This window comes from Salarias fasciatus, chromosome 11, assembly GCF_902148845.1.
Source record: "Salarias fasciatus chromosome 11, fSalaFa1.1, whole genome shotgun sequence".
Taxonomy (NCBI): Eukaryota; Metazoa; Chordata; class Actinopteri; order Blenniiformes; family Blenniidae; genus Salarias; species Salarias fasciatus.
This window is the reverse complement of record NC_043755.1, coordinates 12,006,651-12,032,494: the sequence shown is the minus strand read 5'-3', so window position 1 is coordinate 12,032,494 and position 25,844 is coordinate 12,006,651. Positions and strand designations below refer to the sequence as shown.

The 25,844-nt window shown below is 41.6% G+C and overlaps 3 protein-coding genes across 4 annotated transcripts; 2 read left to right on the top strand and 1 right to left on the bottom strand.

Moving 5' to 3' along the window:
* Positions 1–402: 402 nt before the first annotated feature.
* On the bottom strand, positions 403–8,861 carry ice1 (KIAA0947-like (H. sapiens)). The gene is made up of 20 exons (XM_030102628.1): positions 8,637–8,861; positions 8,452–8,510; positions 7,894–8,005; positions 7,585–7,661; positions 7,454–7,491; positions 7,257–7,339; positions 7,067–7,143; positions 6,894–6,931; positions 6,721–6,803; positions 6,602–6,638; positions 6,329–6,385; positions 6,138–6,221; positions 5,703–6,043; positions 3,023–5,431; positions 2,625–2,793; positions 2,220–2,380; positions 1,786–1,976; positions 1,589–1,689; positions 1,400–1,498; positions 403–1,057 (listed from the first exon to the last, which is right to left on the bottom strand). The coding sequence occupies exons 1-20, from the start codon at positions 8,724–8,726 to the stop codon at positions 876–878; spliced, it is 4,488 nt and encodes a 1,495-aa protein (XP_029958488.1). The 5' UTR covers positions 8,727–8,861; the 3' UTR covers positions 403–875.
* A 613-nt stretch (positions 8,862–9,474) lies between these two features.
* On the top strand, positions 9,475–15,755 carry cfap418 (cilia and flagella associated protein 418). Of its 2 annotated transcripts, XM_030102632.1 has the most exons (7): positions 9,475–9,480; positions 9,869–10,021; positions 10,200–10,302; positions 10,738–10,802; positions 11,021–11,086; positions 11,287–11,382; positions 14,163–15,755. In XM_030102632.1, exons 2-7 carry the CDS (start codon positions 9,876–9,878, stop codon positions 14,320–14,322), a joined length of 636 nt encoding a protein of 211 aa, XP_029958492.1. In that variant the 5' UTR covers positions 9,475–9,480; positions 9,869–9,875; the 3' UTR covers positions 14,323–15,755. The 2 variants fall into 2 exon arrangements, with proteins under 2 accessions (XP_029958492.1, XP_029958491.1); XM_030102631.1 differs by lacking the exon at positions 9,475–9,480 and having other exon boundaries at positions 9,835–10,021.
* Positions 15,756–19,163: 3,408 nt separating this feature from the next.
* wdr73 (WD repeat domain 73) lies at positions 19,164–23,603 on the top strand. The gene is made up of 8 exons (XM_030102896.1): positions 19,164–19,235; positions 19,738–19,805; positions 20,498–20,583; positions 20,663–20,751; positions 21,367–21,434; positions 21,705–21,869; positions 22,081–22,446; positions 23,104–23,603. Exons 1-8 carry the CDS (start codon positions 19,177–19,179, stop codon positions 23,334–23,336), a joined length of 1,134 nt encoding a protein of 377 aa, XP_029958756.1. The 5' UTR covers positions 19,164–19,176; the 3' UTR covers positions 23,337–23,603.
* The last annotated feature ends 2,241 nt before the right edge of the window (positions 23,604–25,844 follow it).

Here is a 25,844-nt window from a genome sequence, read left to right as displayed (position 1 = left end):
ATCACGATATATTCACAAAGTTTTAAAAACATCGAACCAGCGACCACAATTCAGAATGTTTCATAATCAAAGGAATAATTGTGGCTAGAATAAGTGCAATAATGTATCCAGTTCATCAACAATTTCAAAAACTGTCACATTTGACACTTCAGTGACATCTACATTTTTTTTAATGAAAGTCACTTTTACTGATATGCAAATGCAGAAAGAAAAAGTGAGGATTTTAGCTTTGTGGTCAAACATCACATCCGCCGGTGCTCGTATGCAACATACAGCAGCTTCAGATCAGACTAATTTTAATGGCCAGTTCTCACTTTATTCGTAGTTTCGTGAGCAACATGGCCTGGAACTCAATATAACTGAGGAAAAGCAGAAAAAGGAGGACTACAAAAAAAACTGATCACTTTTAATTCTCTGAAACATCAAATGGTACAGCGCCATAATTTTATGATTATGTTACTTGATTATAAACATATATCCCTTATTTACACAATGTATTTTAAAGAAAACATTTACATTAGCACTGCAACCTAATGACTGTACAATATTTACAGCTGAACCTGAGTATTGCAGAGTAGCACAAAGACGTGTCTGTACACTTGTTGCAGTTTGTGGCTGATTCAAATTACAGGGTATTTAAAAAAAATGAACAAGTGTTTCCACCACATCTGAGAAGAACCTACGACTTTGACATCCTTCAGATGAAATGAGCATTTAAAAAACAAGTCTTCAAGTCTGTAAACATAATTAAATATTAAGTTCTAAGATATCGTACAATTTGTAAATAGCTACAAGACAGTGCAGTGAACGCTGCTGTCACACTTGCTACATTTTAAAATGTGGAAGAACAAAGCTTATGTGAGGTTTTGCATTTCCTAGTGTTTGACTTGTCGACAAATGGAGGCTAACTGGTTAATGCAGCTGGTGACTGCAGGAGGCACGCTTTGAGACACGTCTCCTCTCCATTCTGCCAGGGCATCGAGGGCGTGTTTGGGGTTGCAGGGAGACACGTCGTAGATGCAGTAGACTGCTGCGAGCTGGACCTCCCATGGCACACCTGCAGACATATGACACGGCACAGACACTTTAACGTCACGTCTGTCATTTGGACTCAATTTGACAAGAAACGCAATATGCAACTGTGCTTTATCATGTCTAGATGACCTATAAATACTGATTTAATGACGGGACCCCACATAAGTCACCTCAGTCTTAACATCAAACAAAGATAATTAAACTGAAAAAAGGAACAGATTCTGTATTCACTGTGGTCTAGCGTACAACTAATGGTAAATGGTCTACACTTATATAGCGCTTTTACACTGCATTGACAGAGCCCAAAGCGCTTTACACTGCATTAACACATTCACCCATTCACGCACACATTCACACACCGTACCTTCCCTGTGTCCACGCTGACCAAACGTGTTGATGACATTAGCAACTGTTGCCACAGAGGTGACAGACTTCTCTTTGAGTCCAAGCTGGCAAAGGCACCCTGTTTAAAAGAAAAAACAACACAATAAGCTGTCCTTCTGTGCTCTGGTGACTGAATTACTGTTTACAACATATGTTTGAGACAGTTCACCTATAAGTCGGAGTACAGTGGCCACAGTCACGTCGGACACCGGCTCTTGTTGATCTCTTGGCTGTGTTACCCAAGTGTTCATTATTGGCCACACCTCCTTCCTGTCAAAGGTAAAAACATCAAACCTTTTTGTTCTGTCCACAAATTCTCTGAGCAAACTGTACTAAATCAATGTGAAAGAAAGTAAGAGAATGTACCCTAGTAAATGTTCGTAAGTCCATTTCCACTTCTTGTGCGAGCAAAGGAGGTGCAGTGTGAGGACGCGCTCCCAAGCCACTGTATCCAGGTCATCCCCGTACCGACTGTGCTTTGTGAAAGACAGATTTACGCCTGACTGGATCTCAGACAGAGTCCTGGAGATCAGATGGTCAATGTCACATGGAGGACTCTGTGGTGACAGAGACAGATAGGTATTAGATTGCACACTTCACCTGAAATCAGAGACTAACAGGACAGATGGGCAAGAAAAATGCCTCTAAAACCTTAAAATCCCACCAATTAAACTGTATGAAAGCTGTTTCATGTAAAGGCATGCAAGACCCACATGTTCTTACCATACATAAATATTATATTTTATTAATACTTGGTATTGAGAAGTCAGGACAAACTGAATGTATACACTGCACAATACCTTCTCCCAACCCAGGAACGGTGAAAGGCAGCTGAGAACCTCATCTGTGGCTTTCAGCTTTGTGACGGTATGAATGGCCTGGCACAGGGAACTGCTGTGTGAAAGGACGGTGGGCCATGTTGTCACTATAAACAAAACCAGCTGAGAACACTCTGGGAAATCTGCAGAGGGAAGGACAGGATTTAAAAAAAGTACAGCTAAGCTCAAGTCGTCAGTGAGAAGGTGCACGGTTACAGCACTGAGAGCATTTTTGAAACTGAGTGTAGCTTAATGGTCACAATAATACAGAAAGGACACAAAAACAATTGGTTCCTTTCAGTTTCATTAAGAAATTGCAAATCCAGAAAACACCTGCATAAAAGTACAACAGGATGTTTTGAATACCGCTATAAATAAATTGCTTACCTTCAGTGAGAATGCTATAAGCCAGAAGGCGAGCCTTTTCGTGGTCTCTCTTCTGTCTACAGATCCCGGTGTAGACCCGGCAAAGGGCCTGCATGCTGCTCCTGCTCAGCTCACGTTTTCCGGTTTTCAGTCTGTTGAGGATGGCTAAAATCATCTCATCTGCCATGTGCTGAAAAAGCCAATGACGAAAAAGATGTGTTTATTTACACACACAACAAAAAAAAACGAATGCGAAATCTCAGACGCTGACTTTCTAATAAATCTGATAAAACCCAGCATGAAAAAGAAAAAATCACAAGCAAAAAATTGCCAAAGAGATGGAAAAATTAACGCAGCTGTTCGGTGGCAAAGATTAAACTGTTAATTACAAAAGGAAAACAGCAAACAGGTATACTCACTGAGCTGCTGATGCAAATCTCAGAGATGACCTCCTTCTCCTCGTCTCTCAGCACAGGTTTTTTTGGCAGGTTACCGACATGCAGGTGGCTCCGGATCACAGGCATCAGATCAAAGCACTGGCTTTCGATTTTCTTTAAAGAGTCAACTATAAGGTTTTGCTTGGCACGCTCTCCGGTCTCCGGTGAGCCAGAGCTTGGGTCATTTTCTGGCTGCCTGACATTGGGAGTCTGGGACGAGGCAGAGTTCCCTCCACCGTTTGAAGACGGGGGAAGCACATGCTTGCCAACAGCATCAGCTGAGCTGCTGTCAAGCCGGAGACATTTGCTTACAGGTTGGAGCAAACTGTTGGCTGGTCTTTTTTCCCCCCTGACAGTGTTGGTGAAGGCCGTGGAAGTGGAATTCAGAGTTTTAAAGCTGGACACCTGACTATCTGCCGCCATGGGTGAAGATCCACCGTCTGACGGACCGACTGCGAGACCGACGTTGCCTCTGAGAATGCTGAGAGTCCGGGCTCGAGCAGACAGCTCTGGATACATGCTGTCCAGGATCCTCATGGAGTTTTCCTGAGAGTGACTGGTGGAAGATGACTGGGAGGAATTCACTGCCGCTACGGGGAGGCGACCGGGGACTGGAACAGCGTGCTTCGGCGTGGCTGAGCCGAACTGAAGAGGCGATGAGGGGACTCCGTTTGGAGGCACCGGGCTGTTCAGAGAGGAAGAGCTCTGCTGCTGACCGTTGGGCGTCAGGTGGGCTGGCACAGGGGTCAAAGGTGAGTTCAGTGTATCCATGGGTGACGGAAACAACAGTTTGCCAATTGCATGCCTTGGGTTGATCGATACAGGCATCTTTGGAGGAGTGAGGAGGGGGGTCAAGAGAGGAGGAAGAGGAGAACCCACTTCAGAGAGAATCTGGCTCATGCACTCTGTTTTTGAATTTACTGTTTTGTTCTCCTTTTTACACTCATCAGAATCTGAACCCTGCTCTTTACACTTCTCTGCACAAGACTCCAAATCTTTTTGTTTGTGTGTCGGAGCAGCATTGTGATTAAATGAGACAGCACTACCAGAATCTACGCCGTCCTGATGGAAGTCTTGGACAATATTTCTTTGAAATGTGGCTTCTTTCTCTGAAATAGGAACAGGGATTTCTTTATTTGAAATACATTCAGAGTTAGCATCTGTCTTCAATTGTGATGGGTCGGTCTCGCTTTCTACAGTTTGCGATTTTATAGTGGGTGATCCACATGTTGGACTCAACTGCGTGCAAGGAGAATCTGCATTTTCCTTCGAGGATTGACAGTCCAGAGTTTGCTTCTCCTGAAGGTCTGAAAGGGCCGATCCATGATCTTCCATCATCTCTATTTCCATTGTGTCTATGCTCGTGAGATTCTTTGAAGGTACTGACACTATAGCTTGGCCATGTTCCTGATCTTCCTTCAGCAGTGGAGATTTCATGGGAGATGGCAATTTTTTGCCACCATTTGACTGAATAGGAAAAGCTTCCATACCATCTCCAGCAGTTTCTTGTATTGCTTTTCCATTTTCCTTTGCAAGAACCACGGCTGACTCAATGATTTCTGTCCTCTGTTCAACCATTTCATTAGATTCATGATGGTCACTGGCTGCACAAAGAGAAACTTTTGCCATTTCTTGGTCTTTCTGTGAAGACTCAATACTTTTCTGGGTCTTGATTGCAGATCCGCCTTCACTCTTCTCACCATCCGACGTTCTTTCTGTTCTGGGGGAATCGGTTTCCGTCACATCATTTGTAAATGGTGAGGAGGTTGCTAGTGACACTGGTAATGCTTCACTGGACATCGCAGTAGCATCTCCTCCTTTGAGTGACTCTCCATCAGCAGGAGTGACTGTTCTTGCATCAGTGTCGCTGCGATGGTTTGTGTCTAAATCCATTTTGATGAGACTCTCAGACTGATCCTGCTTTACCTCCGCAGTGGAATTTCCTGGTTTAGCTCCAGATGTGCTGTTGGCATCACCGATGATCAAACTATCAGGTACTGAAACAGGTTCAATCACAACTGTGCCGTTGAACAAAGACGCCGACGGTTCTGTTGTGGATCCTGATGGTGCAGATGCTGGCTCCGGCTCAGTCACTATGACTCCTTCAGTATATCCATTTTCATTGATTGCATTCATTTTATCCTTCATTTGAGAACTCGACACACTCTGTTCTAAGTGTTTTGAGCCTGTTTCATTTGAAATGTGTCCACTGTCGTTATTTGTGGCCATCGGCGAGTCCGTGTCCTCCTCTGCTGGAAAAGCAGTAGTGTTCTTCTGACTGGACAGTGGTGTGGCGGTGTGGAAGGACTCCTCTTGTTCGAGAGGCAAACGGTCCTCTGTCAGTGTAGGATGAGTTTCCTTTTCATTGTCATCAATATCCATAGATTCCACCTGCGTGTCCAGAGAGAAATACAGAAAGAAGAATTTAGAGAATGTATTTCAACTAAACAGTGCTACATGAAGATTAATGTAATGGATTTTTTTTTCTATTTAAACTGATGCAATTTGAACAAATAGTAGCTTTTTTTCCATTTGTAAAATATCCTGGAATTCTCATAAATCTATAGTTTTTCAATTGAACAGCAAACCAGAGCTATTGTGACAAAGTTAACTCAGCACATATGTAAGGAAAGCTAAAAATGCAAAAAAAAAAAATTCTCACCACATCTCGTAGGGGCGATAAGCAGGGAGGCACAGGCTTAAATAATGCCAATATCTCCTCGATAGACATTTCCAGGTTGTTCACGTCGGTGACTAACTCATTTTTGTCTTTCTTTGGTGATCGCTTGGCCCTTTTTTGAGAACTTGATAGTTTTTTCCCTCTTAATCGCTGAGGTGATACTTGGTGCTCAATGGCTTTTTGTGCTTGTGGAGATAATTTCCGGGCTGTGTGGGAACTGGAGGAGTCACTGATTTTACAAGAAGCTGGCAGAGTCATTTCTTTCTCATGAGAATTCAATTTCTTTTGTGGTGTAGAAGGAAAAAGCTGCTTGAAGCTGGAATCTGCAATCACAAAAGTGAAATGTGACGGTTACATAAACAAGTGAGAGAGTGAGACAGAGTGAGAGTGAGAGACAGTCCAATGATGATGCTTCACCTGCACAGTGCAACTGGTTGTCAGTCTGCTTCTGCTCTGGCTGTACACATGCCCACAAATTCTCCAACAGAGCCTTGAACTTGTCTGGAGATAAGGGAGAAAAAAAACCACATTCAGTCAATGACCACGTTAAAAGATTTTAGCTGATGAAACTAAACTAATGTAATCAATCTAAAATCCTTCCTGCTTACCTTTGTCAACTCTGGGCTCCGTGGGCGCACTTGCCTGAGTTGTCACGCTTCTATATTCTTTGAGAGAAATAACGATGTTTCAGTCCAACAATAGAAAAACAATCTTCCTCGATCACACTGGTTAGAGTGTGAGTTGGTAAAGTTGTCTTTACAACTACAGATGAAGAAACAGTTCAATATGTCCACAACTTGTAAATGTATAATATATGGCTACAACAAAAACAAGTTTCCACTTGTGACACCATCAGTAAAATAAATAAATAAAAATCTTACCTTTACTCCTTTCTCTTTCCAGTCTCCTCAGTCTCACCTAAACAGAAAATTAAACAATGAGAAAAATTATGTACATATTGTTGGGAAATATTTGCCTCAAACTGAAGCTCTTAATGTACCTGGAGGTCATCAATGTTTCTTTCAAGCAGGTTCTTCTCTTTGGTCAGCTGGGATATTTGCAGATTCTGCTTGCAAACCGAATCTGAAATCATTTCAAAACAATACAGCATTATTGCATAAACATCCAAGACATGCACAGCATACTGAATAATATCTGATTCTTCATACTGACCTTCGAGAAGTCTCACTTTGTTTTCAAGGTCGTCTTTTCTGTTTGTATGAAAACAACATTGTTTAAAATTTCACCTTGAAGGAGAGACAGGTAGCTACGCACCATTGAGCATTGAACTGAGAAGCCAAAAATGTGTACGTTAATCATAAAGTGTGAAACGGAAATGATCTTACATGCTTGTCATCTTGGATTTTTCCTTCATCAACATTTCAACTTTCTCTGCTTGTGTCTGACATTTCTTCAAAGATGCCTGAAAAGTTGAAAATGACATTTTAGAAAAACAGAAGCAGGATTTTCAGTTCAGTTCAGGTTGAAAAAAACTTATGCACAACAAGTCAAATGTATACATTTGCTTTTGCTTACCTGGGTTTTCTTCAAGTCATTTTCCACAGTAGCCTTTTCCTTCCTGAGCTGTAAATTTTCAAGTGATTGTGTTTCCGTTGTATCTAACAATTATAACAACAAATTCAGAGAAAATCAAGAGAAGTATTCACTGTAATGCTTTGCAAATCACCCTAAACACCATGAATTGCAACATTGATGAAAAGGAAAAAAAGTACCTTTTACACCCTTGAGTTGATCTGCAAGCTCTTTATTCCTGAGGGACAGAAAAAAAAACATTATATCCTTTAGACACTAATGCAACACCATAATTTCAACTGACACTCACTTGACAGATGTCATAACTTACTCTGCAAGTATCTTGGCATTTCTTTGCTTCAGGTTTTCCATTTCTTCAGACAAACCCACATAGGTCTTAAGAGCATTCTATAAAACAGATACAAAGTTAATATCTGCCTGATGTAAAAAAACAAACAAACAAACAAAAAAAACCAGAAGCAGGATTTTCATTTCAGTTCAGGTTGAAAAAAACTTATGCACAACAAGTCAGAACTCGAAACACTTGTGGGAATAGTGGTGTACCAGCTACAATAACATACAACAAATTATCATTCCTAACCACAATATTTGAATAAAATCAAACTTAAAAAGGACATACCTTTTTCTCTTCCAGTTCTGCTTGCACACATTCATAATCTGCTGTCTTTGTCTCCAAAGAACCCAACCGGATCTGCAGCTCCTCCAACTGTTGCTGAAGCCTAATTGTGTCACTATGAAACAGGTGATGAGAAAATAAACATATTACCATAGCTGCAAACTGTAACAAGGAGCATAACACGGTCTGGGCTGCACCCAGATACACAACAATAACCTGCGCAAATAATGGATCCGTTATGTGTGCAAAGATCTGTCAATACAAAATAGCTTGCAATAGTCGTAATCTATCGATCGCTATGTATTGTAGTTGTGCAATCTATCGATCTTGCGCAGTTTGTTAATTTTACATAGATCGAGTGTCCCAGAACCCCAAGCTCAGTAAAGATCCATTCATTGCAAATGCCATCCAAAAGCGCCTGATTGTTACTTTGCTATGTCTTGAAGAACATAAAGCCAATAAAAGGAATAAAATGATGAATCAACGGGTGACAACGTGACACAAATATCCCAGCAATACGCTTTAAATAAACAGAGTTTACACATTACATTTAATACTCACTCCGAGACGGTAATCTTCTGTTTCAGAGCCAGAAATGAGGTCACATACTCGGTCAGATTCTACAACAACAGCCAGAAAAGGACACACAAAACAGAAATCAACTTTCAAGCTCAGGTAAGCCCATAAGACAAAGGCACGCGATCTGTGTTATTAAATAAGCCTCCGTGTTAGCAACGTGCACTGACCTGCTGTAGAACAGAGCAGTTCTGACAGTTTCCAAAAGTGGCGTCCGCGGCGATGGCCACAGTCCTGCTCTGGCTGTCTCCCGGCATCATGGTCGAGCTCCACGGAGGTCCACAGTAACACCGAGTTTATGATGTGTGAAGTTACGACCAGTAAATAAGCGAGTATCGTAAGTGAGTAACCTCACAAGTTCAAAACAACTTCACATTTTCGCGTCTCCCACGTTGAGGAAGGACCCAAGTTAGGACCCAACAGGGGCGGCTACTCAAAATGCCAGAACGAAATATATAATATTATTTCTGACATCGTCGTTCTCGTCATAAAATTAATCAATTAATGCAATTTAACGCGATGTCAGAGCGTGAATAAATATTTCAGATGACGTAAATATGTTTTTGTGATCAGTCAGGTTTTGCTTTCAGGCAGATTTTAGTGCGGCAAAATTGAAACGCATGCGTTGTATGTATGAATCAGATCGGGTTATTTAGTTTTATCAACGACATATTAATGATTTGTTTTTCTTCATCGACGACAAAAAATGTAATTCCATGACAAAAATATGAAGTAGTTTAGGTTGAAGTAGTTCGCCAGGTCGTGGCACACGGCCACAAACGGTGACATCTGCTGGACAAGTCGGTGAACGTGAGTGTTTTTACGCTCGAACTCGCAACTGACCATTTATTCCAGACATTTTTATTTGTTTCTTCGCTCAGTAGGATTTGCAGTGCAAATTTATCCTTCACAACATTCATCAGCGTGAAGCATTTTGACAAAAATTAAAAACCGAACACCTTCAACGTGGTCACGTGGTTTTACACCGTCATATCCGTAAGAAAAGAGTTTGTGGTTTTGTTGCCTTGAAAGCAATGTCAAAAAGACGTTTGAAAGAAAAAAATTGCTAGTTGTCTTTAAATATTTAATTGCCTCAAACTCCATATGCATGCAGGCGGTCGAGTGTTAAACAGAATCCTGCTGACAACGAAATTCGTTTATCCTTTCTTCTCTCGCGCATCCCTCTGACTGTTCATCGTGATTTTCGATCCGTAATCACTGCATTTTGCGGATATCGGCGTGCTGGTAAAAGCACCCAAAGCACACGACACAAACCGAAGCCGAGTTAACATTTATTTTGAAATTTAGGTATCTCTCTTCCGGCTTGTTCTCCTGTTACTTAGCAACAGTGAACGCTCCGGGTGCTAGAGGCTACCTCTACTAGCTAGCCGAGGAGCTAAAGGCTTGTGATGGCCGATGATGATGATCTGGACGATCTGCTGGATGAAGTGGAGAAAAAGTTTTGTCGTAACGTGTCCGTCACGTCTCCAGCTCACGTGAACTCGACTGGGGCTACAAAATGCGAGAAAAAGACAGACGAACTGGAAAAACTCAGGTTAACACAACTAGACTGGCTAACAACTCAGCTTCAAGCTAATGTAAACTGTATTTTTCACGTTGACACATTGCATAGATTGTACGAGTGAGAGAATCATGCAGTGATGTTTGACGCAAACTTCTGCCACGACAGAAACACATGATCACCTTCACTTTGTGTTTTGACTCTCAATTAGTGGCGCAAATGTCCGCCACGCTGTGAGCAGTGTCAGTGATGATATCGACGCCCTGCTGGAAGAGTTGTTGGAAGAAGACTACGGAGATTCAGCTCATCCAAAGGTGAAGCTGCACACATGACAAACACAAAGCTGGAGCCCTCCAGAGAAAAAATATTAATTATAATTGTGAACACTTTAGAGTCCCATCTGTTCATGTTTCACATAATGTTGCATTGTTTGAATTAACTTTCCTTTAGTTTTTACCTTTCAAAAAGTACAGTATCTCCACATTAAGATCTCACAATAGATCTTCCTATCACCGACACAGCAATGATCTGAAAATGTGAAGGGCAAAGATTCCTACCACCGCGTGTGGATTTCAGCTTATTTGGAGATGCATCAGCAAAACCAAACACAGCTTTGTAAATGTGACTAAAGAGCAGACCCAAGAGTCAAGGCAGGTACAGGTGTTAATGGAGTCTGGCCTTTATGTTAACAAGAACTTGTGTAATGACAAATTACAGGTTTTTTGTTGTGTTTTGTGTCTTTATTTCAGACAAAACAGTGTTGTGAGGGAAGACAAGTGGACAAAAAGCTGTTATCTCAGCCTGGAGGAAGAAAGTACGTGATTTAATTAACCAGTCAACACATGTTTCGTAATTATGTGTGTGTTATGTATTATGTATGTGTATAAAAACTGGGCTCTATATTCATATTTTTTTAATTCTGATATTAAAAAAGTCTTGATTTATTTTCCATTACTGCATTCATAATATTCTAACATGTCATCCTTGTGGAGCTTGGACCTGATCATGATGCTGAGGCTTGTTCTGTGTCAGGTGCTGTCCTGTTTTCATTGGTGGGAGCTCAGTCTCAAATGGAGTTGGAACGGCGACATCCCAAAGGTGTGAGAAACATTTTTTTTTTTTTTTTAATGAAAACAAAGTTTTTCTCAGGTCTCTTGGTTCTGAGTCAAACACCCACCTGAACTGTTGAGTGTGTTTTGATAAATTGTCCTTTTAATGTGTAAATGACTGATGTAGGGTTGGTTTAATGTGTCTGTACTATCAAACGTTTTAAAACTTTAATAACTGTGCGTCATCAGGTCATGTGACCAGCTGCGGTGTGTTTCCTGTGACTTCCGGGTGCTGATGTTTGATGACTGTGAGTGGGACTCATCCTGTGATTACTTGTTCCTGAGGTGAGTCTGAAGCTTAGCTTTTTCTCCAGTTATCCAGGAGAGGGCAGTATTGAGCCGTTGGAATGCTTGACTGATGTTCATTTCTTCCCTTTTTCCTGAGGGACTCAAGAGAATAATAGGATTTTCAATGAGAAATGAGCATTTCTCTTTACTTATTGTGAAACCTGATGAATCTACTCACATTTCTGACTGACCTTTATTGCAGTTTGTCAAATAAAAAAGTTTAACTTAACAGTTGAAGTTAAGTTGAAGAGACTAAAGTTGGAGATCATTAATGATTTCACACTCAATAGATAGATAGTTTTCTTATCTGTGGTCAGATCTTGTATTTGATGTTCTTATGATCGCATTCAAACAAAGATGTTCATTTTCTACTTTGTATTTTATCTGGATGGCCATGCAAGTGATAAAGAAGTTCAGTGGAGGAGTGTGACATCCTGGCCTCTAAATTTTCTCCTAAGTGTTGTACCTAATGTCAGGATAATACACCTCTCCTCCAGTCAACTGATATAATCAAGATAATCTATTAAAGTGCAAATTCTGTTTTGTTCAATTATCAACATGGTTTATTTTATTTTTAATTTTGATGGACTTCATCTTCGAAGGACTTTTATCACAGACTCTGCAGATGTTCTGATTCTGACTCTGTCAGATGACAATCATCCAAATTTCAAGAAATAAAACTTGAATTATTCTATGTGTAATGAATCTATATAATATCTGGTTTTCACTTTCTGAAATGAGTTAAAAAAAAATAATGAACTTTTTCATGATAATCTTTGTAAATCTCTGAGATCTACCCGCAGCTGCTGGTTGTTTTTTTATGATACATGTTGGGCCTGTTCATTTTTCATGTGTCCAGTCTCAGGCCAATGGATTACATGTATGATTTTGAATGTGAGACACTCAAAGTAGAGACACTACTCCTGTGTGTTGTGGAATTTTGTGAGACAGAACCGGAGATGAGGAGTCAAGGTTTCGATGCCACACAAAGTAAACAAGATTGTTGCAACACCATCCTTGTTTCCAGTCACTTGCAAGTATTATTAATGCCTACATTACTATACCTCACGGACTGGCAGTGGTAGCAAAACAAACAGTCCTACCAATACAACAGAAAGAAATAAAATGTTTCATGTGGACATCTAAACATCCTGTGGACAGATCGAGTCCATCCATCCATCCATCCATCATGGACACAGTTACATTCTCATCTATCATTGCTTTTATAGTGACTATTTAACCTTGACTGTATGTGTTTGAGTTTTGAAGGAAACAGGTGTGAAGTTGTGGGGTTATTTCAAAAAAGTGGTTGATTTTGAATAAATAAAAAATAAAAAAACTAAAAATATATTGAAACTAAACAGCCTTGTGTCACCTTTCCACTTTTCAACATGAAATACAGCCATTAGCGCCACTGACATTTTAACGCCGCCTCATGCTTCTCTCTGCAAGCGTGGAGTTTACCTGAAGTGTGACTCTGTTAAGTTCAGAACACTTTCCAACACTCGGAAGCACTCAGGATGATGAGTTTGCCCTTCCTGTCCACCAAACGTGTTCTCGGTGAAGCTTCATCAGCCGCCTCTCCACCCGCAAGTGGTGAAAGGAAGAAGGAACAGCAGAGAGACAATCGGCTGAGATGATGCACGCGGTCGCTGTTTACTGTTCCTTCCTGGACATGTGCATTTCCTTTCAGAGAACTCCAGACAAACAAGTACGGTTAAAGAACATCTTTATTTACATAGTTTACTTGAAGTCACGTTCTCATTCATCTGAATGTTTCTCCGTGTTTTTTAGCTGATTTCAACAAGTTTAAGAAAGATTGCAGTTTGTATCTCAAACTGCACCTTTTTTTGAAAGTAAGGAAATAGATTTTTCTGTTTTAAAAGATTTGCCAGATGACACGTCAGTGGTCTGCACATCAGTCCGTACTCAAACTCTTTCTTTGTCTGAAATGATTTATTCAGCATTGACGCAAACAGTAGCTTGTGTGAGAGGGGTTTATTTTGGACTTGTTTTACCAATGGCTGAGGCTTTTCATAAAAACTTAAAAAGACAAATGGGAAACACAAGTCTGCTGTGCTCTTGTAACAAACAGAAGATGACAAAAAAACCGAAGCGGATCACATGCATGGTCGTAATTAATCTATAAAGACAATTTGAAAACTGCACAGTATAGTACATGTTACTGGTGTCAGTTGGCGGCTTTCTTCTGTCTCTTCTGTATTGTTGCCTTCATGCAGAATAATCACTCATGCTATGAAGATCTGTTGCTTTTTTTTTTACTATGATGTTTCTTTTTTGTTTTGTTTTATACACATTTATTACTAAAACACGTGGAGACATTTGAACAAGTTTTCTTTGTGTCTTCAAAGTTTGTTTTCTTATTTATTGCTAGAAAACTTTACAGATTTTTTTTTTTATAATCATCAGTATTCATAATGAATCATGCATTAACTTGAGTGTTGGTGATATTCAGTCGAAGTTTTGAAGAAGTCATTGAACTTGATGAATTGTGAATAAGCAGATGGATCAGCATAAAATGTGACTCTACTCTTACTGGTAAAACGTCATTTAAGGCCATTCAGAACCTCATTTCATTCCTACGCCGTGTTTCCTTACAGCTGATTAATAATTAAAAATCACTGCACATTGTTCATTTTATCTCCTAATTAATTTGTAGCTGCACCGTCGGCGCAGGGCAGAGCAGAAAACACTCGGCTTATCTTCAGAAGGGATTAAAGTTCGACTGCATGACGTCTTTCTCCCTCTGTGGACAGGAACAACATGCCGGACCGTCAGAAGCTCAGGAGCAAGTTGCAGAGGAGGACAGGTTTGCGGGCGTACGCCTGCCAGTGCAGCTGGTTCTCCACCCTGGAGCCGGCAGACCTCCGGGACCACCCTCGGCTCCGATGGGTCTGTGGCAGACACCAGGACTGACGCTCACTCCACACCTGCAGAGAACGTATCTTCTCTTTGCAGTTTGTGAGTCTGGAGCTCTTTGTTGTTGTTTTTTTTAAAGCATAATTTCATCCACTTGACTCAAGCAGCATCTGAGATGTCAGAGAAAACAGAGACAATCACCAGGATGAAGATTTGAAGATTAAAGGGCTGATGGGTCAGCGAAACACTGGGTCCGCCCATTCACCATGCATGAGAAATACTTGTTTTATCCATGTCACTTATACTAACCTGAGAAACAGCAGTGTGGTGGCTGTAATAGTCACACTCAGGCTAGTTCGACATCATTTCCTTGGAAAAGACACTTAGAAAATAAAGCAATCATGGAACAGAAGCAGAGTGAATCATTACAGCTTGTTGGGTGTTTTCCACATGACATCTGTAGAGCTGTAGAGGAAAGATGTAGGATTTGGTGTGCTCAATTATGAGATACTTTTGGATTTAAGTTTTAAATGTAATTTTTTGTTTGTTTGTTTGTTTGTTTTGTCTGTTTTTTACTGAATTTCTTTCAAAGGGAGGCTCACTCATGAAAGAAGAAAAAAAAATGCACCAGGAGATGCAATAACCTCCAAAAAATAAGACATCGTGAGAGCTGGATTTATGAGAGCTGTAATCCCGGTCTGATACCTTTTGTCCATATGTCTTGTTGTTATATACGGACAACACCTCGTTCCATTAAAAGAAGATAACTTTTTATTGCACTTTGTGATCCGCCTGCCTCTGAAAACACACCGGAAGAACTGAGTCTAATCCTGACTTTTTATAATTGAAGGACTCTGATTGTGATTCAGTGAGCGTTCGGAGTTTTATGTGCAGATGAGTCCAAATGAAGCAGTGTGTGCTCACTGCAGTGAGTAAACAGACATGGCAGATGTGTTTGTGGACAACAGAAAAACTCTGAGTCACAGAGAATTAAAACTTTCCAGTGAATGGATGCAGCCACAGCACCTCTCAGCACAGTCCACTCAGTATTTGTGTCTCTGCACTTACTTTCGAGACAGACGTCATTCCTTTTTCTGATATTGAAAAGATGACACATTTTACAGCCACCTGTGATCAATATCAAGCCAGCAGTAGTTTACAAAATGTATCTGGGTGTTGCTGTGTATTGTTTCAGTTCTTACAGCTACAGGAAACATGGATGGTTAATGATGATAAAACCTCCGATCGAAGGGTCTAGAAGATTGTACACACAGCTTATTCTGCTGCGGGGATCCTGTTGATGCTCAGCTGGGAACAGTTCCGGCTCGTCTGAGAAGCGATAGTGCCCGAGGGAAACACAAGTCTTCCTGCTGCGAGAGTGAAACGACAGCAGCGGGAAAGACTCAGACATCAGATCTCTGCGATGGAATAAAGTCGACGCCGACGATCAATGCGAAACTCGGTTGCTTTGTTCTGTTCAAACTGAGTCTGTGAGAGATTTACTGATCACCGCTGTAACTTGTTGGATGCATGGGGAGGCTGCTTTTGTCAGAATAAATAAAGTGGTTGGTATGTGTTTTTTTTTTTTTGTCGGTAAATGTTAGTCACCGTGCGTCCATTCATCCAGCCTCTCACTGGATCGAGGTCAGGGTGGATGTGAAAAGCAGAGACGCTCGGTCGATGAGGCCTTTTCCAAGAGTCGAGCCGCTCGCTGGTTGAGTAATCCGTGTTTTTACAAACAGCAGTTCATATATCTCTCTTTGAGCTGCATGGAGGTGGCCCAGTGCACACTTCAGCTGACTGGTTTGTTAGATAAGTCCCTTGCAGAATCAAAATACTTAAACTACAAGCAGATTAAAGTTGTTTTAAAGTTGTTTGAGAAGATTCTTTAACTCCAGATAATGTCCATTTTGGAAACTATCAGAGTATCTGAACTCAAAATTTACATAATATCCAAACCTCTTTAAGCAGATCTATCTCTCTCATACTGCTGCATGTGTAAAGTGCTTAGGCTCAAAACACTGCCAAGTTATAAATATATATATTGTTCTGTTGTGGGAATTTTCCATTTACTGCAGAAATGAACTGAAGAATTTTGCTCTGATGGCTTTTGTTGTAATTGCTTGGTGGCCACTGATCCTCATCATGCAAGCTGTTTGATTCCTCAGAGATCAGTCCTCAACCTGACTACACATCTGGACTTTCTAATCAGCCACGAGTAAATAAAGAAATTGTACTAACAGCCAAAGAGAAAATACTGGCTCCAAACAGGAAACAGTTTTGAAACAACTCACTGTATTATATGGCCCCCTGTATGTAACCAGGAAATAATATACTTCCACTTTTTCAGGTTAGCTATTCAATCAAATTGTCATAAAGCAGTCTTGATCAGCACTGTGTCATTCAAATAAAAATATAAAGGAAAATAATTAGTGATTGATGTAAAAAAGCAGACAGGCCTGAAACTACATTGCACAGCAATCCTATTAAACACATTGATGGAAAGAGGCTTAAAGAAAAAACCTGATGATGAGTCAGAAAATGAGCTGGACTTGCAGAGATTGTGGCTGCTTGCACAGTACCTCGATTGATCCATAATCTTATTTACCAATGAGCATGTCTGAGGGCTGGGCATCATCACTTTATCGGTCTCTTTTAAACTGAATCATTACTCTGTTGCTGCCTTACATGAAGACCAAACAGCCCTGTGCCGAACGCCTGCCTGCAGGTTGTCTGCTCTCCTGCTGGCTGAGTGACAGAGGTATGAGTCAGTTTCTCTCCTGCCAGACAGCAGGATGAACAGAACCACCGAGCTGATGAAGAGGAGGAGAGGAGGAGGGAAGCAAACAGTCTGGGTGACAGACAGCTGCACATGTAGGAAGGAGGTTGTCACCTGTCCAAAAAAGAAAAAGAAAAAAAACAACAACTGAAAAAGAGTCACAGCAATGACTTTAATAGTTTATCCTAAAACTACAAATTATGTTGAGATTACAGTGATCTTGTCTCCGAAGATAAGACCAATTCCACGACATTAACCAAGTGGCTCAAAGCCATTTTCCTTGGAGGGCCTCAGAATGGTCTCTAAAAAGGGTTGTGAACTTCAGCTTCTTTCAGCTAATTTGCCAAAACATCACAGTGAATCCAAAAGCTTTAAAACACATTAACTCTCACAGCATAAAAGCACTACTTCAAGTCTGCTAGATTTTATAAAGTTTCTTTATTCAGATTTTCTTTGCCCCCCTCCAGTCAGCAGAGCAGGTGCTGGTTTGTCATCCGTTTAATTATTTGTCTTGGCTTAAATAACCTCAGCATGATTAGGTACTGGAGGATTTTGAATGTCAGACTTTGTGCTGGCCAGAGTAACGTCTCAATAGTTTAACAAGATGCACGAGGCATCGTGTCGGCACGTTTAACAAACATTTCCAATTACTCAGAACTCATTTACACTCGTGGTTTTTCCATCTATGTGGTTTGTTTGATATAAAGTTGGAGGCAGAGGAGCAAGCAGGCGGGAGAGCGTGTTTATGCTGACCACAGCTGGTTGATACTGTTAGAAAAGCTTTCACTCCATTAGGCTTATCAAGCCATCTGAGAGGAGATTATATACAGCCAACCTACATGATCACTTCCAGCCAGTCACATGTGAAGTAAAAGCACGCTCCAAACTCATCTGCTGGATGGTCGAGACTTGATATTCTGACTTTCTGAGGCTGACTATTCATTTTCATTATTGGCTCCGAGAGTTCATCTAAACTAACTCTGGAAATATTGCTTGTTAGTTTGTTACTGTACTTGCCATAATAGAGAAAACATAGAATAGAATAGAATAGAATAGAATAGAATAGAATAGAATAGACTTTTTTAATCTCACAGCGGAGAAATTTACAGGCGCAGGAGGCTTGTAGAACACACAGTGGGTGTAAAAAGTAATGAAAGGTGCAAATAAAGAATAAGCAATAGTGCAAATCATAGTAAGGATAATAAAAAATTAAAGCAAGGAAGATCTAACTGTATGTACAACATAAATCTTGAAATAAATTGCAGATCAGTTCATTCTTCTTTCATTCAAGCAAATGAAAATTGTCATGTACTGTTGAAGTAATTTGTCTTTAGTGACAACACTGCATTCATTATCAAAGAAACACTGTGCATGGACCACAACGGCAAGAAAATGTCTATCTTCATGTCAACAATCATATTCAATGTATTACTTGAAACATTAGCTTTACTCGTCTCAAAATGGATTTAACTGTTTAATAATGTGTCGCAATTCACAACATTCATTGTGAAGGTAAAACTTCAAACAACCATACTGGACCATTGGCATCACAAATTGAATTTGAACTACATCAGTTAATGCAAAAATTACAGACAATTCAAATGTAAAAATTCGCAACATTTATTTTCAAATAACACTTCTAAATCATGAGTCTCAAATTGGGCGAAAACTGTCAAATTGGAGGGACTGTAAGATTAATAACAGAACTATGTCTATCAACGCAAAACCTACGGAGCAACACAAATTATGTTATAGTAAATCCACGTCCGTCACTGACCGGGTCATGTTCAGGACCGTCTGCTGGAGGCAACAGGATCATAGAGGAAGAGGATTTGTCAACCTGCCTTTAAAATGAGTTTAATATCTGCTCCTGCTCACATATGCGGCTGCTTCTGTGAACCTTTCCTCTCACATATAAGTCTGTTTATTGAATCCTGCCTGCACTCTCTCCTTCACCGCTTTTCTTCACCTTTTTGAACTCAATCCTTTGTCCTCAGTCCACCTTCACCTCTCCACTCAGTGGTGACCCCACACCGGCAGGTGGCGCTGCGGGCTGCATCTCACAAGTCAAAGACCCAAAGAAACAGGAAAGTTGCTTCAACATAAACATTCCCCCAGAAACTCGTGTGGAGATGGAGGAGTCGGAGCCTGAGGATATTTTAGATGACTGGTTCATCGAGTCTTTAAAAACGTGAGCAGAACGTTTTATCCTTCATTTAAAGCACTTTTTTCAAAATAAATATTTCTTAACATTCAAGCTAATCGAAGCTAACTGTGCAGAGCTGACTCCTCTCGCGCGCTTCTGAAACCTCAACCACATAATTCCCTTTTGTACAGAACATGTAGTGATTTTTGCCGCTCTAACCAAGACGAATAAGACAGTATAGTCAGAGAAATGTAACAGTAAAATGACAGTTTGCGATAAAACTACCGACAATTATTCTTAAAGAAAAAAAAAGACAAATCGGGTTATTTCTGTATGGAGTCTGGTTTTGTAGTCGTGTGGGCGCAAATCCAAAGCATCAAAAGTGTTTCTTTAAAAACCACAACTAAGCACTCTATCTCTTCCTCATATGTACACAGTTAGTATGAGTAGATAAGTTAGTGTGTGTGTGTGTGTGTGTGTGTGCGCGCGTGCGTGCGTGTGTGTTATACACAACATGTTAATACCTGATGAGCTGTGTTTCCTTCAGGTATGAAGATCTTCATGTGTTCCAGTTGGAACATCCCACCCAGGTCATCGAGTGGACCTCTGGGAAAAGTGAGTGTGGATTTATATAGTGTGACAATCCCCATCTTCATTTTGTGACATTGTTGCCTTGAGAGGCTTTTGAGGATCACCGCCTGGATTTCTCTTCTCCGTTTCATTTACTGAGTAAATATACATAAAAATTAAAAGATCACAGTCAAGCTTAGCCTTTAGCTTTAGTTCAGAGAAAATGACAGAACACAAAAACATGCAAATGAGATTTCAGACAAACTGCTGCTCCAGTTGTTAGTTACTTAAACGTTTGTAAACATAAACAACATAGCTGAAAGGTCACAGTTTGTTGTTGTTGTTGTTGTTTGTTTTTGTTTTTGCTGGTACTTGTTTAACAGGAGACAATCTTCAGGCCCCTTCTGTTTTGAGTTTGCATGTTCCCCCCTGGATGATTTTAATACTTTGACTTTCCTCTACTGTCCAGCTACATGTTTATGAAGCTCAATGTTGACTAAATAGCCTGGAGGTTTGAATAGTTTCTATTTCTGTATTTGCCCTGCAGTACATATGAAACCTTTCATTACCTTTTGAGCCACAGTCAGCTTCAGTCTCTGTAACCCTGGCTGTATGGATTGTATTGATTACACTAACCTCTCACATAAGGAGACACGATCACTCACACAGTATGAAGCTGAACCCTGAATCTGCAGGTTGTCGTCTTTCAGGTCCTTTGTCTTCCTCTGTGTTTGCAGCCGTCTGCGTCGCAGGTTACAGCCCGTCAAAAAATGAAATGTTGGAGCTTCGTCTGCCGCTGAAACTTTATGCCGATGAAAATCAGGTAAGTTAATGGTTTGAATGTTTGTGTTTTTCTTAAACATGATGGATTCATCAATTAGGCACTCACCGTCTGTGTCCAGGGCCTCTGTGCTGAGCGAGACTTCAAAGTCGCCCATGGGGGTTTCACGGACGGCCCCGTCCGGCACCTCAAACACATCCCGGGAACACGGTGAGTCCTGACGCATGCGAGGGAAACGATTCAACGGAATTCCGCTCTTTCCTCCTTTCATTGATGTCTCATGCCTGTGAAGTGACTGAGCACAGAAAACCCCGGTTTCAACGTTTCTTTTGTGGGATTTAGTTTAGTAAATGTGAAACAATTTGATTACGTGCAGCTACAAAGACATGAAAGCAAAAGAAATTGATCAAAAAATAGCAGACATGAGAAAGAGGATAAAAGCTCACCGTCAGGCAGCAATTTATCATTTTCACAGTTATTTGAAAGAGTTTCTGCCTTTTAATGTCATGAATGACGTTGTTTAAGCTTTTTTTTGTTTTAACTTAATTTGTGTTTTTGTTCTGATGGTAGTTTTCTGTATGGAGTTTGCATGTTCTGCCTGTGTATGCATGGATCCAAGCAGCGTAGTATTTTCTGTCCAAGAAATTATCATGGAAACAAGTGGACAGAAAAACTGATAATAGAACAGAACTCACACATTTACTGTATAAATTGGGGGTGAAACAGTTGTGAATGTGTCACTTTTTTGTTTGTTTATAATCTGATTTAGAGTACGTCATGATTAGTTACTTAGTTAAATGTAACACCTTGGTGTTCTTGTCGTAGGTGTGTTGTGACTAATGATGGGCTGAGCTCTGACCTGCGGCTGTGGGAGCTCGGAGGAGACGACAGCGGTGAGTTTCCTCTCTGAAGCTCCTCAGTAGAGTCTGACTGCAAGTCGAACGAGAAACTGCTTCTGCTGATAGTGTCAGTCTATGAAAACCAAGTTGTGGTGCACCATTTGATTTATTGCAAGTCAGAAGACAGCAGGGTCGGCCTGTTTCCATCCATCCATGAAAATGATAATTCTGACACAGCGTCCTTCAGGAATGCAGTCTTAGCCGTGTTCTCTGCTCTTTTCCCCCACGACTGTTTGTCTGCCGCGTCTTGTTGTCCAACACCAGACGTGATCAGAAGAACAGGAAGCCTGGAGGGCGGGCGGAGCGCTCCGGGCAGCGGCAGCAGGATCGCCGCTCCGCTCTCTTCACCACCGCAGGTCCTCCATGGAGCTCAGAGCGGCGACGTCCAGCTGACCGAGGTGACTTCAGGACAGAGGATTTACCGACTGGGTAACACACTGCTCCATCCGTAATGTACACCTTGCTGTTTAAACACACACCGAGTCGTCAGAATCCAATATTGGGCTTGTTTTCCAACTAAATTCTCAGTGAGCTCCATCAGGATTTGATCAGCTGCTTTTCAGATTCAAACAAGCCAGGGTGCAGTTTCTCTAATAACCAGATGTCTTTTGGACTTTTGTGTGTCGTTTTGTCCCGACAGAGACCGACTCAGCAGATCCTCTGAGTTCATTACAGTTTGTGAACGACTCGGTTTTCCTCGCCAGCTGCTGTAACGGGCGCCTTCACATTGCTGACACTCGTAAACCAGGCGCGTCTCAGTCCTCGCCTCCGCCGCCTTCCCCGGGAGAATCCGTCCTCTGGTGGACAGACGTGTCCGCAGGTCCACACGTGTCCAGCTGCAAAGCCGTCCGGTTGTCTTCTTCGGGACGGGCGGTTGTGTCGGACTTCAGGAACCCAGGAGAAGCCGTGAGTCGGGCTCAGCTGGACGTCCAGACCCGCCGCTGCAGCCCGGACCGCATCGACGTGTCGTGGGCTCCAGCTCTGGACGACTGCGTGTCGGTGTCAGGTTAGTTCACACAGAAGCACGAGTCAGAGCGCACGCTTCATCCGTAATTTAACATCAAAACAGGTTCAGCGCTGTTAATGCCTGATCCAGTCAGACCTGACTCCGCTGCAGCTCTGCTGTTTAGTGCAGTTAGTTTTAATTAAGAGTAGTCGACCATTGTCGAGGGGAAACATTGAGTTCAGCACCGTGTTTTCATGCTCAACATATTTCATTAACCTCCCGAAGCCTTTGCTTCTAACGGAGTGGAAACAGAGAGGCTGCTATGAGGAGTTGCGTTACCTTTTCAGGTCAAGCAGAATCGCATCGAGAGGAGCGCATAGTCAGACTGGTGTGGTCAGCAGCAGCAGCAGCAGCAGCAGCAGCAGCAGTCATTATAATTAAATATCGCTGCACATTCTACCATCAGAGTTTTAGCATGCCAGCTTTTTCCAACACACTCAGTCCTGAATAGTTTTCATTTTTTACTTAAAAGAACTGAAAAACTGCAATTTTTCATTTTTCATTTGGTCAAATCAATTAATAACAGGTTTTTTTTCTGCCTCTTATATTTCTAGACCACATACTTTCTAAGCTATGCGAGCTTTAAGTACATTTTTCTCAGGATTACTAGAAATGACCAAGAAAAGCTTTTAAACCTCCCCCCTTCCTCTCCGTCAGGCTTCAGTGGGGTGGTTCAGCTCTACGACACGTCTGCGTGGACCATGGAGCCGCGGGACGCCCGGCCGCTCTTCCAGCACCGCGGCCACGCTGTTTCCTCGCCGCAGGCCGACGGAGGCACCCCCGTCTTGGTCACTTCGCACGCGTGGCACCCCGAGCGCCCGCGGACGCTGCTGTCCGCCGCCTCCGACGGCTCCCTCCACGTCTGGGACTGGGTGCACCCGGATCGATGAGCCGCCGATCGTCCGCGGACTTAAATGGATGAAATGAATCCCAGCGAGGTTCTGCTGGATTGAAGCCGCAGCGGAGGCCTGGAGCTGAGCGAAGACGGCTTGTGATCAAACGTCTGCAGGAGTGAATCCCGCAGCCTGTGGCTCTGTGAGCACGACCTTTGACCCCCCCCAGCTGCGGGTTATAAATATAGAGGCCAAATTTCAGTCTGTATTCATTCTATATGTGACCAATAAAACATTTTTCTACTGCTTCTGCTGCTGTCATTTCTAATATGAGTGGATTTACCAACCTTGAGTTACATGAAGCAATGAATGTTTTGGTGAGAAAATCCCTTGTTAATGTCACTGCATGTTCTTCATAGGCCTGTGTGGGTTTTCTCTGGTTACCCACTGGAATGATCCCACTGAAGGATGGTCTCTTTTAGATTTATTGATAATCCCAAAAGCAACATTGTTGCCGGGTATGAAATTCAAAAGCATCACAATAATCTTAACATCCACTTTTAGAAACTCACGTTAACATCTGAAAGCTTTTAAAGCTGAATTAATACGACCCGAACATAGGAGTGTGTTACTTCACATCACAGTGGCTTTAATCTTCACCCTTCCTACGATCTGCTGCTTCATAAAAATTACTTTCTTCTTATATTTGACATGGTTGTGAGTCTTGTTTTTCAGTCGAATCCAAATTGAACTGTCTGAAAAATCACAGCAGGCGCATGCAGTTGAGACATGATGTATTTTCTTATAAACTGAAAGTCGATTTGTTCCAGTGAACCGGATGCAGAGCGACTGCAGGCAGAAAGCTGCAGACTGAAAGAGCTGCTGAGGCGAAAAGAACAAAAAAAATACACTGACATGATAAAGATGTAGCAGAGACGAGCGGAGGCGACGCTCTGTTCAACCATTAAATTAAAACCAAATCACATCTTTTGTAGCATCAGCAGAGTCGAAGCTCCTCTTTAAACGGCGGCAGTAATCACCGAGAGGAATATCAGCTGTACTGAAACATGACAGTTCTTCACCCCTCCAGACTCAAATCATCAAAAAGGTTTTGTTATTTATTTTTCAGAGTATTTTTCCTTGAAGGTGCATATTAAACAGTTGTACATTTTTAAAACTTAAAAAAGTCCTCGAGCAGCTCCAGTTACAGCTGGAACTGTTTCAGTGCTTCACTGTTCAGTAACACAGCAATTGCTGGGGCAATTGTCATCTTATTGCTGCCCTGTTGTAAGAAGTCTGGGTGTTTATATTGACAGCGAGTTTAAAATGGAAAAACAGATTAGTTCAGTGGTTAAAACTAGCTTTTTCCAGTTGAGACTTTTGGGGAAGGTTAAGCCTTACCTCCCTCCCAATCAACTGGAAAAAGTCATTCACGCTCTGATTTCATCCCGGATTGACTACTGCAACTCTTTGTATTACGGCCTGGACCAGTCTTCTATCCGCAGGCTTCAGCTGGTCCAAAATGCTGCAGCTCGGATGCTTACAGGAACTAGACGCTGTGAGCACATCACTCCAGTTTTAGCTTCCCTTCATTGGCTTCCTATTAGTTTTAGAATCCAATTTAAAATGTTGCTGCTGGTTTTTAAATCTTTGCACAATTTCGCACCTTCTTATTTAACTGAGCTGATTACGCTGCGTACCCCACAAAGAACCTTGAGGTCCTCCAACCAACTTCTTCTGGACATCCCATGGTCTAATCTAAGAACTAGAGGGGACCGGGCATTTGCTATTGCAGGCCCTGAACTTTGGAATACTCTTCCTATTAATATCAGACATGCTTCCTCTGTTGAGTCTTTTAAATCATTGCTGAAAACCCACTTCTTTTCACTGGCTTTCAATTCAAGTTGATTTTAAGGCTTTTGGTATTGTAATTTTATTGTATTACCAGGTTTTGTTTTAGTCTTGTGTTTAATGTTTATTATAGTTGACCTTTTATTACATAATGGCGGTTTAACAATCATGGAAAGCACTTTGGGGCAGTATGTTTCTGTTTTTAAATGTGCTATATAAATAAACTTGAACTTGAACACAATGAACATGCTCTACTGATGGTGATTTCAGTTTTGTTACAGCATGTTCAAACCTCCACCAAGTGTGTTTGCCACGTTCAGGGAGGAGACTTTTCAGACGGAGCGATTACAGTGACTGACAGCGGGAGCGAGAGCAGAACTAACTCCCTGCTGACCCACAGCTATTACCACACGTCTCCGCCGAGCAGGATGAATGAGTCGCGTTCATTCTCTTCCCCTGCCTCCAAAATCAACCTCTGATCACCGGAGTCTGTTTGAGACCCGACGTACCGGAGGAGACTCCGGGCTTTAGCTTACATGGATTTTAACTGCACCGCATGCAGAGTGAACAAAGAGACAGACATACAGAGGGATCAGATAACCTAAAGTGAGGACAGAGAGTTTGAATGATGGGAGACCTCATCAGACATTAGATGTGATTCAGAGATGTGCACAATTAGTCAGCTAAATGACTCAACATGGCGAGCCAACATCA

What these genes read in the sequence shown, in the direction of transcription:
- ice1 (XM_030102628.1), bottom strand. Translation starts at nt 8,726, where the DNA reads ATGATGCCGGGAGACAGCCAGAGCAGGACTGTGGCCATCGCCGCGGAC. An exon ending in AGATTTGCATCAGCAGCTCA is followed by an intron (nt 2,794 to 3,022) that starts GTGAGTATACCT and finishes TGGCTTTTTCAG; the next exon opens with CACATGGCAGATGAGATGAT. An exon ending in TTATAGCATTCTCACTGAAG is followed by an intron (nt 2,381 to 2,624) that starts GTAAGCAATTTA and finishes TTCCCTCTGCAG; the next exon opens with ATTTCCCAGAGTGTTCTCAG.
- cfap418 (XM_030102632.1), top strand. Translation starts at nt 9,876, where the DNA reads ATGGCCGATGATGATGATCTGGACGATCTGCTGGATGAAGTGGAGAAA. An exon ending in GACGAACTGGAAAAACTCAG is followed by an intron (nt 10,022 to 10,199) that starts GTTAACACAACT and finishes ACTCTCAATTAG; the next exon opens with TGGCGCAAATGTCCGCCACG. An exon ending in GGAACGGCGACATCCCAAAG is followed by an intron (nt 11,087 to 11,286) that starts GTGTGAGAAACA and finishes GTGCGTCATCAG; the next exon opens with GTCATGTGACCAGCTGCGGT.
- wdr73 (XM_030102896.1), top strand. Translation starts at nt 19,177, where the DNA reads ATGGAGGAGTCGGAGCCTGAGGATATTTTAGATGACTGGTTCATCGAG. An exon ending in ACAGAGGATTTACCGACTGG is followed by an intron (nt 21,870 to 22,080) that starts GTAACACACTGC and finishes TTGTCCCGACAG; the next exon opens with AGACCGACTCAGCAGATCCT. An exon ending in CGACTGCGTGTCGGTGTCAG is followed by an intron (nt 22,447 to 23,103) that starts GTTAGTTCACAC and finishes CCTCTCCGTCAG; the next exon opens with GCTTCAGTGGGGTGGTTCAG.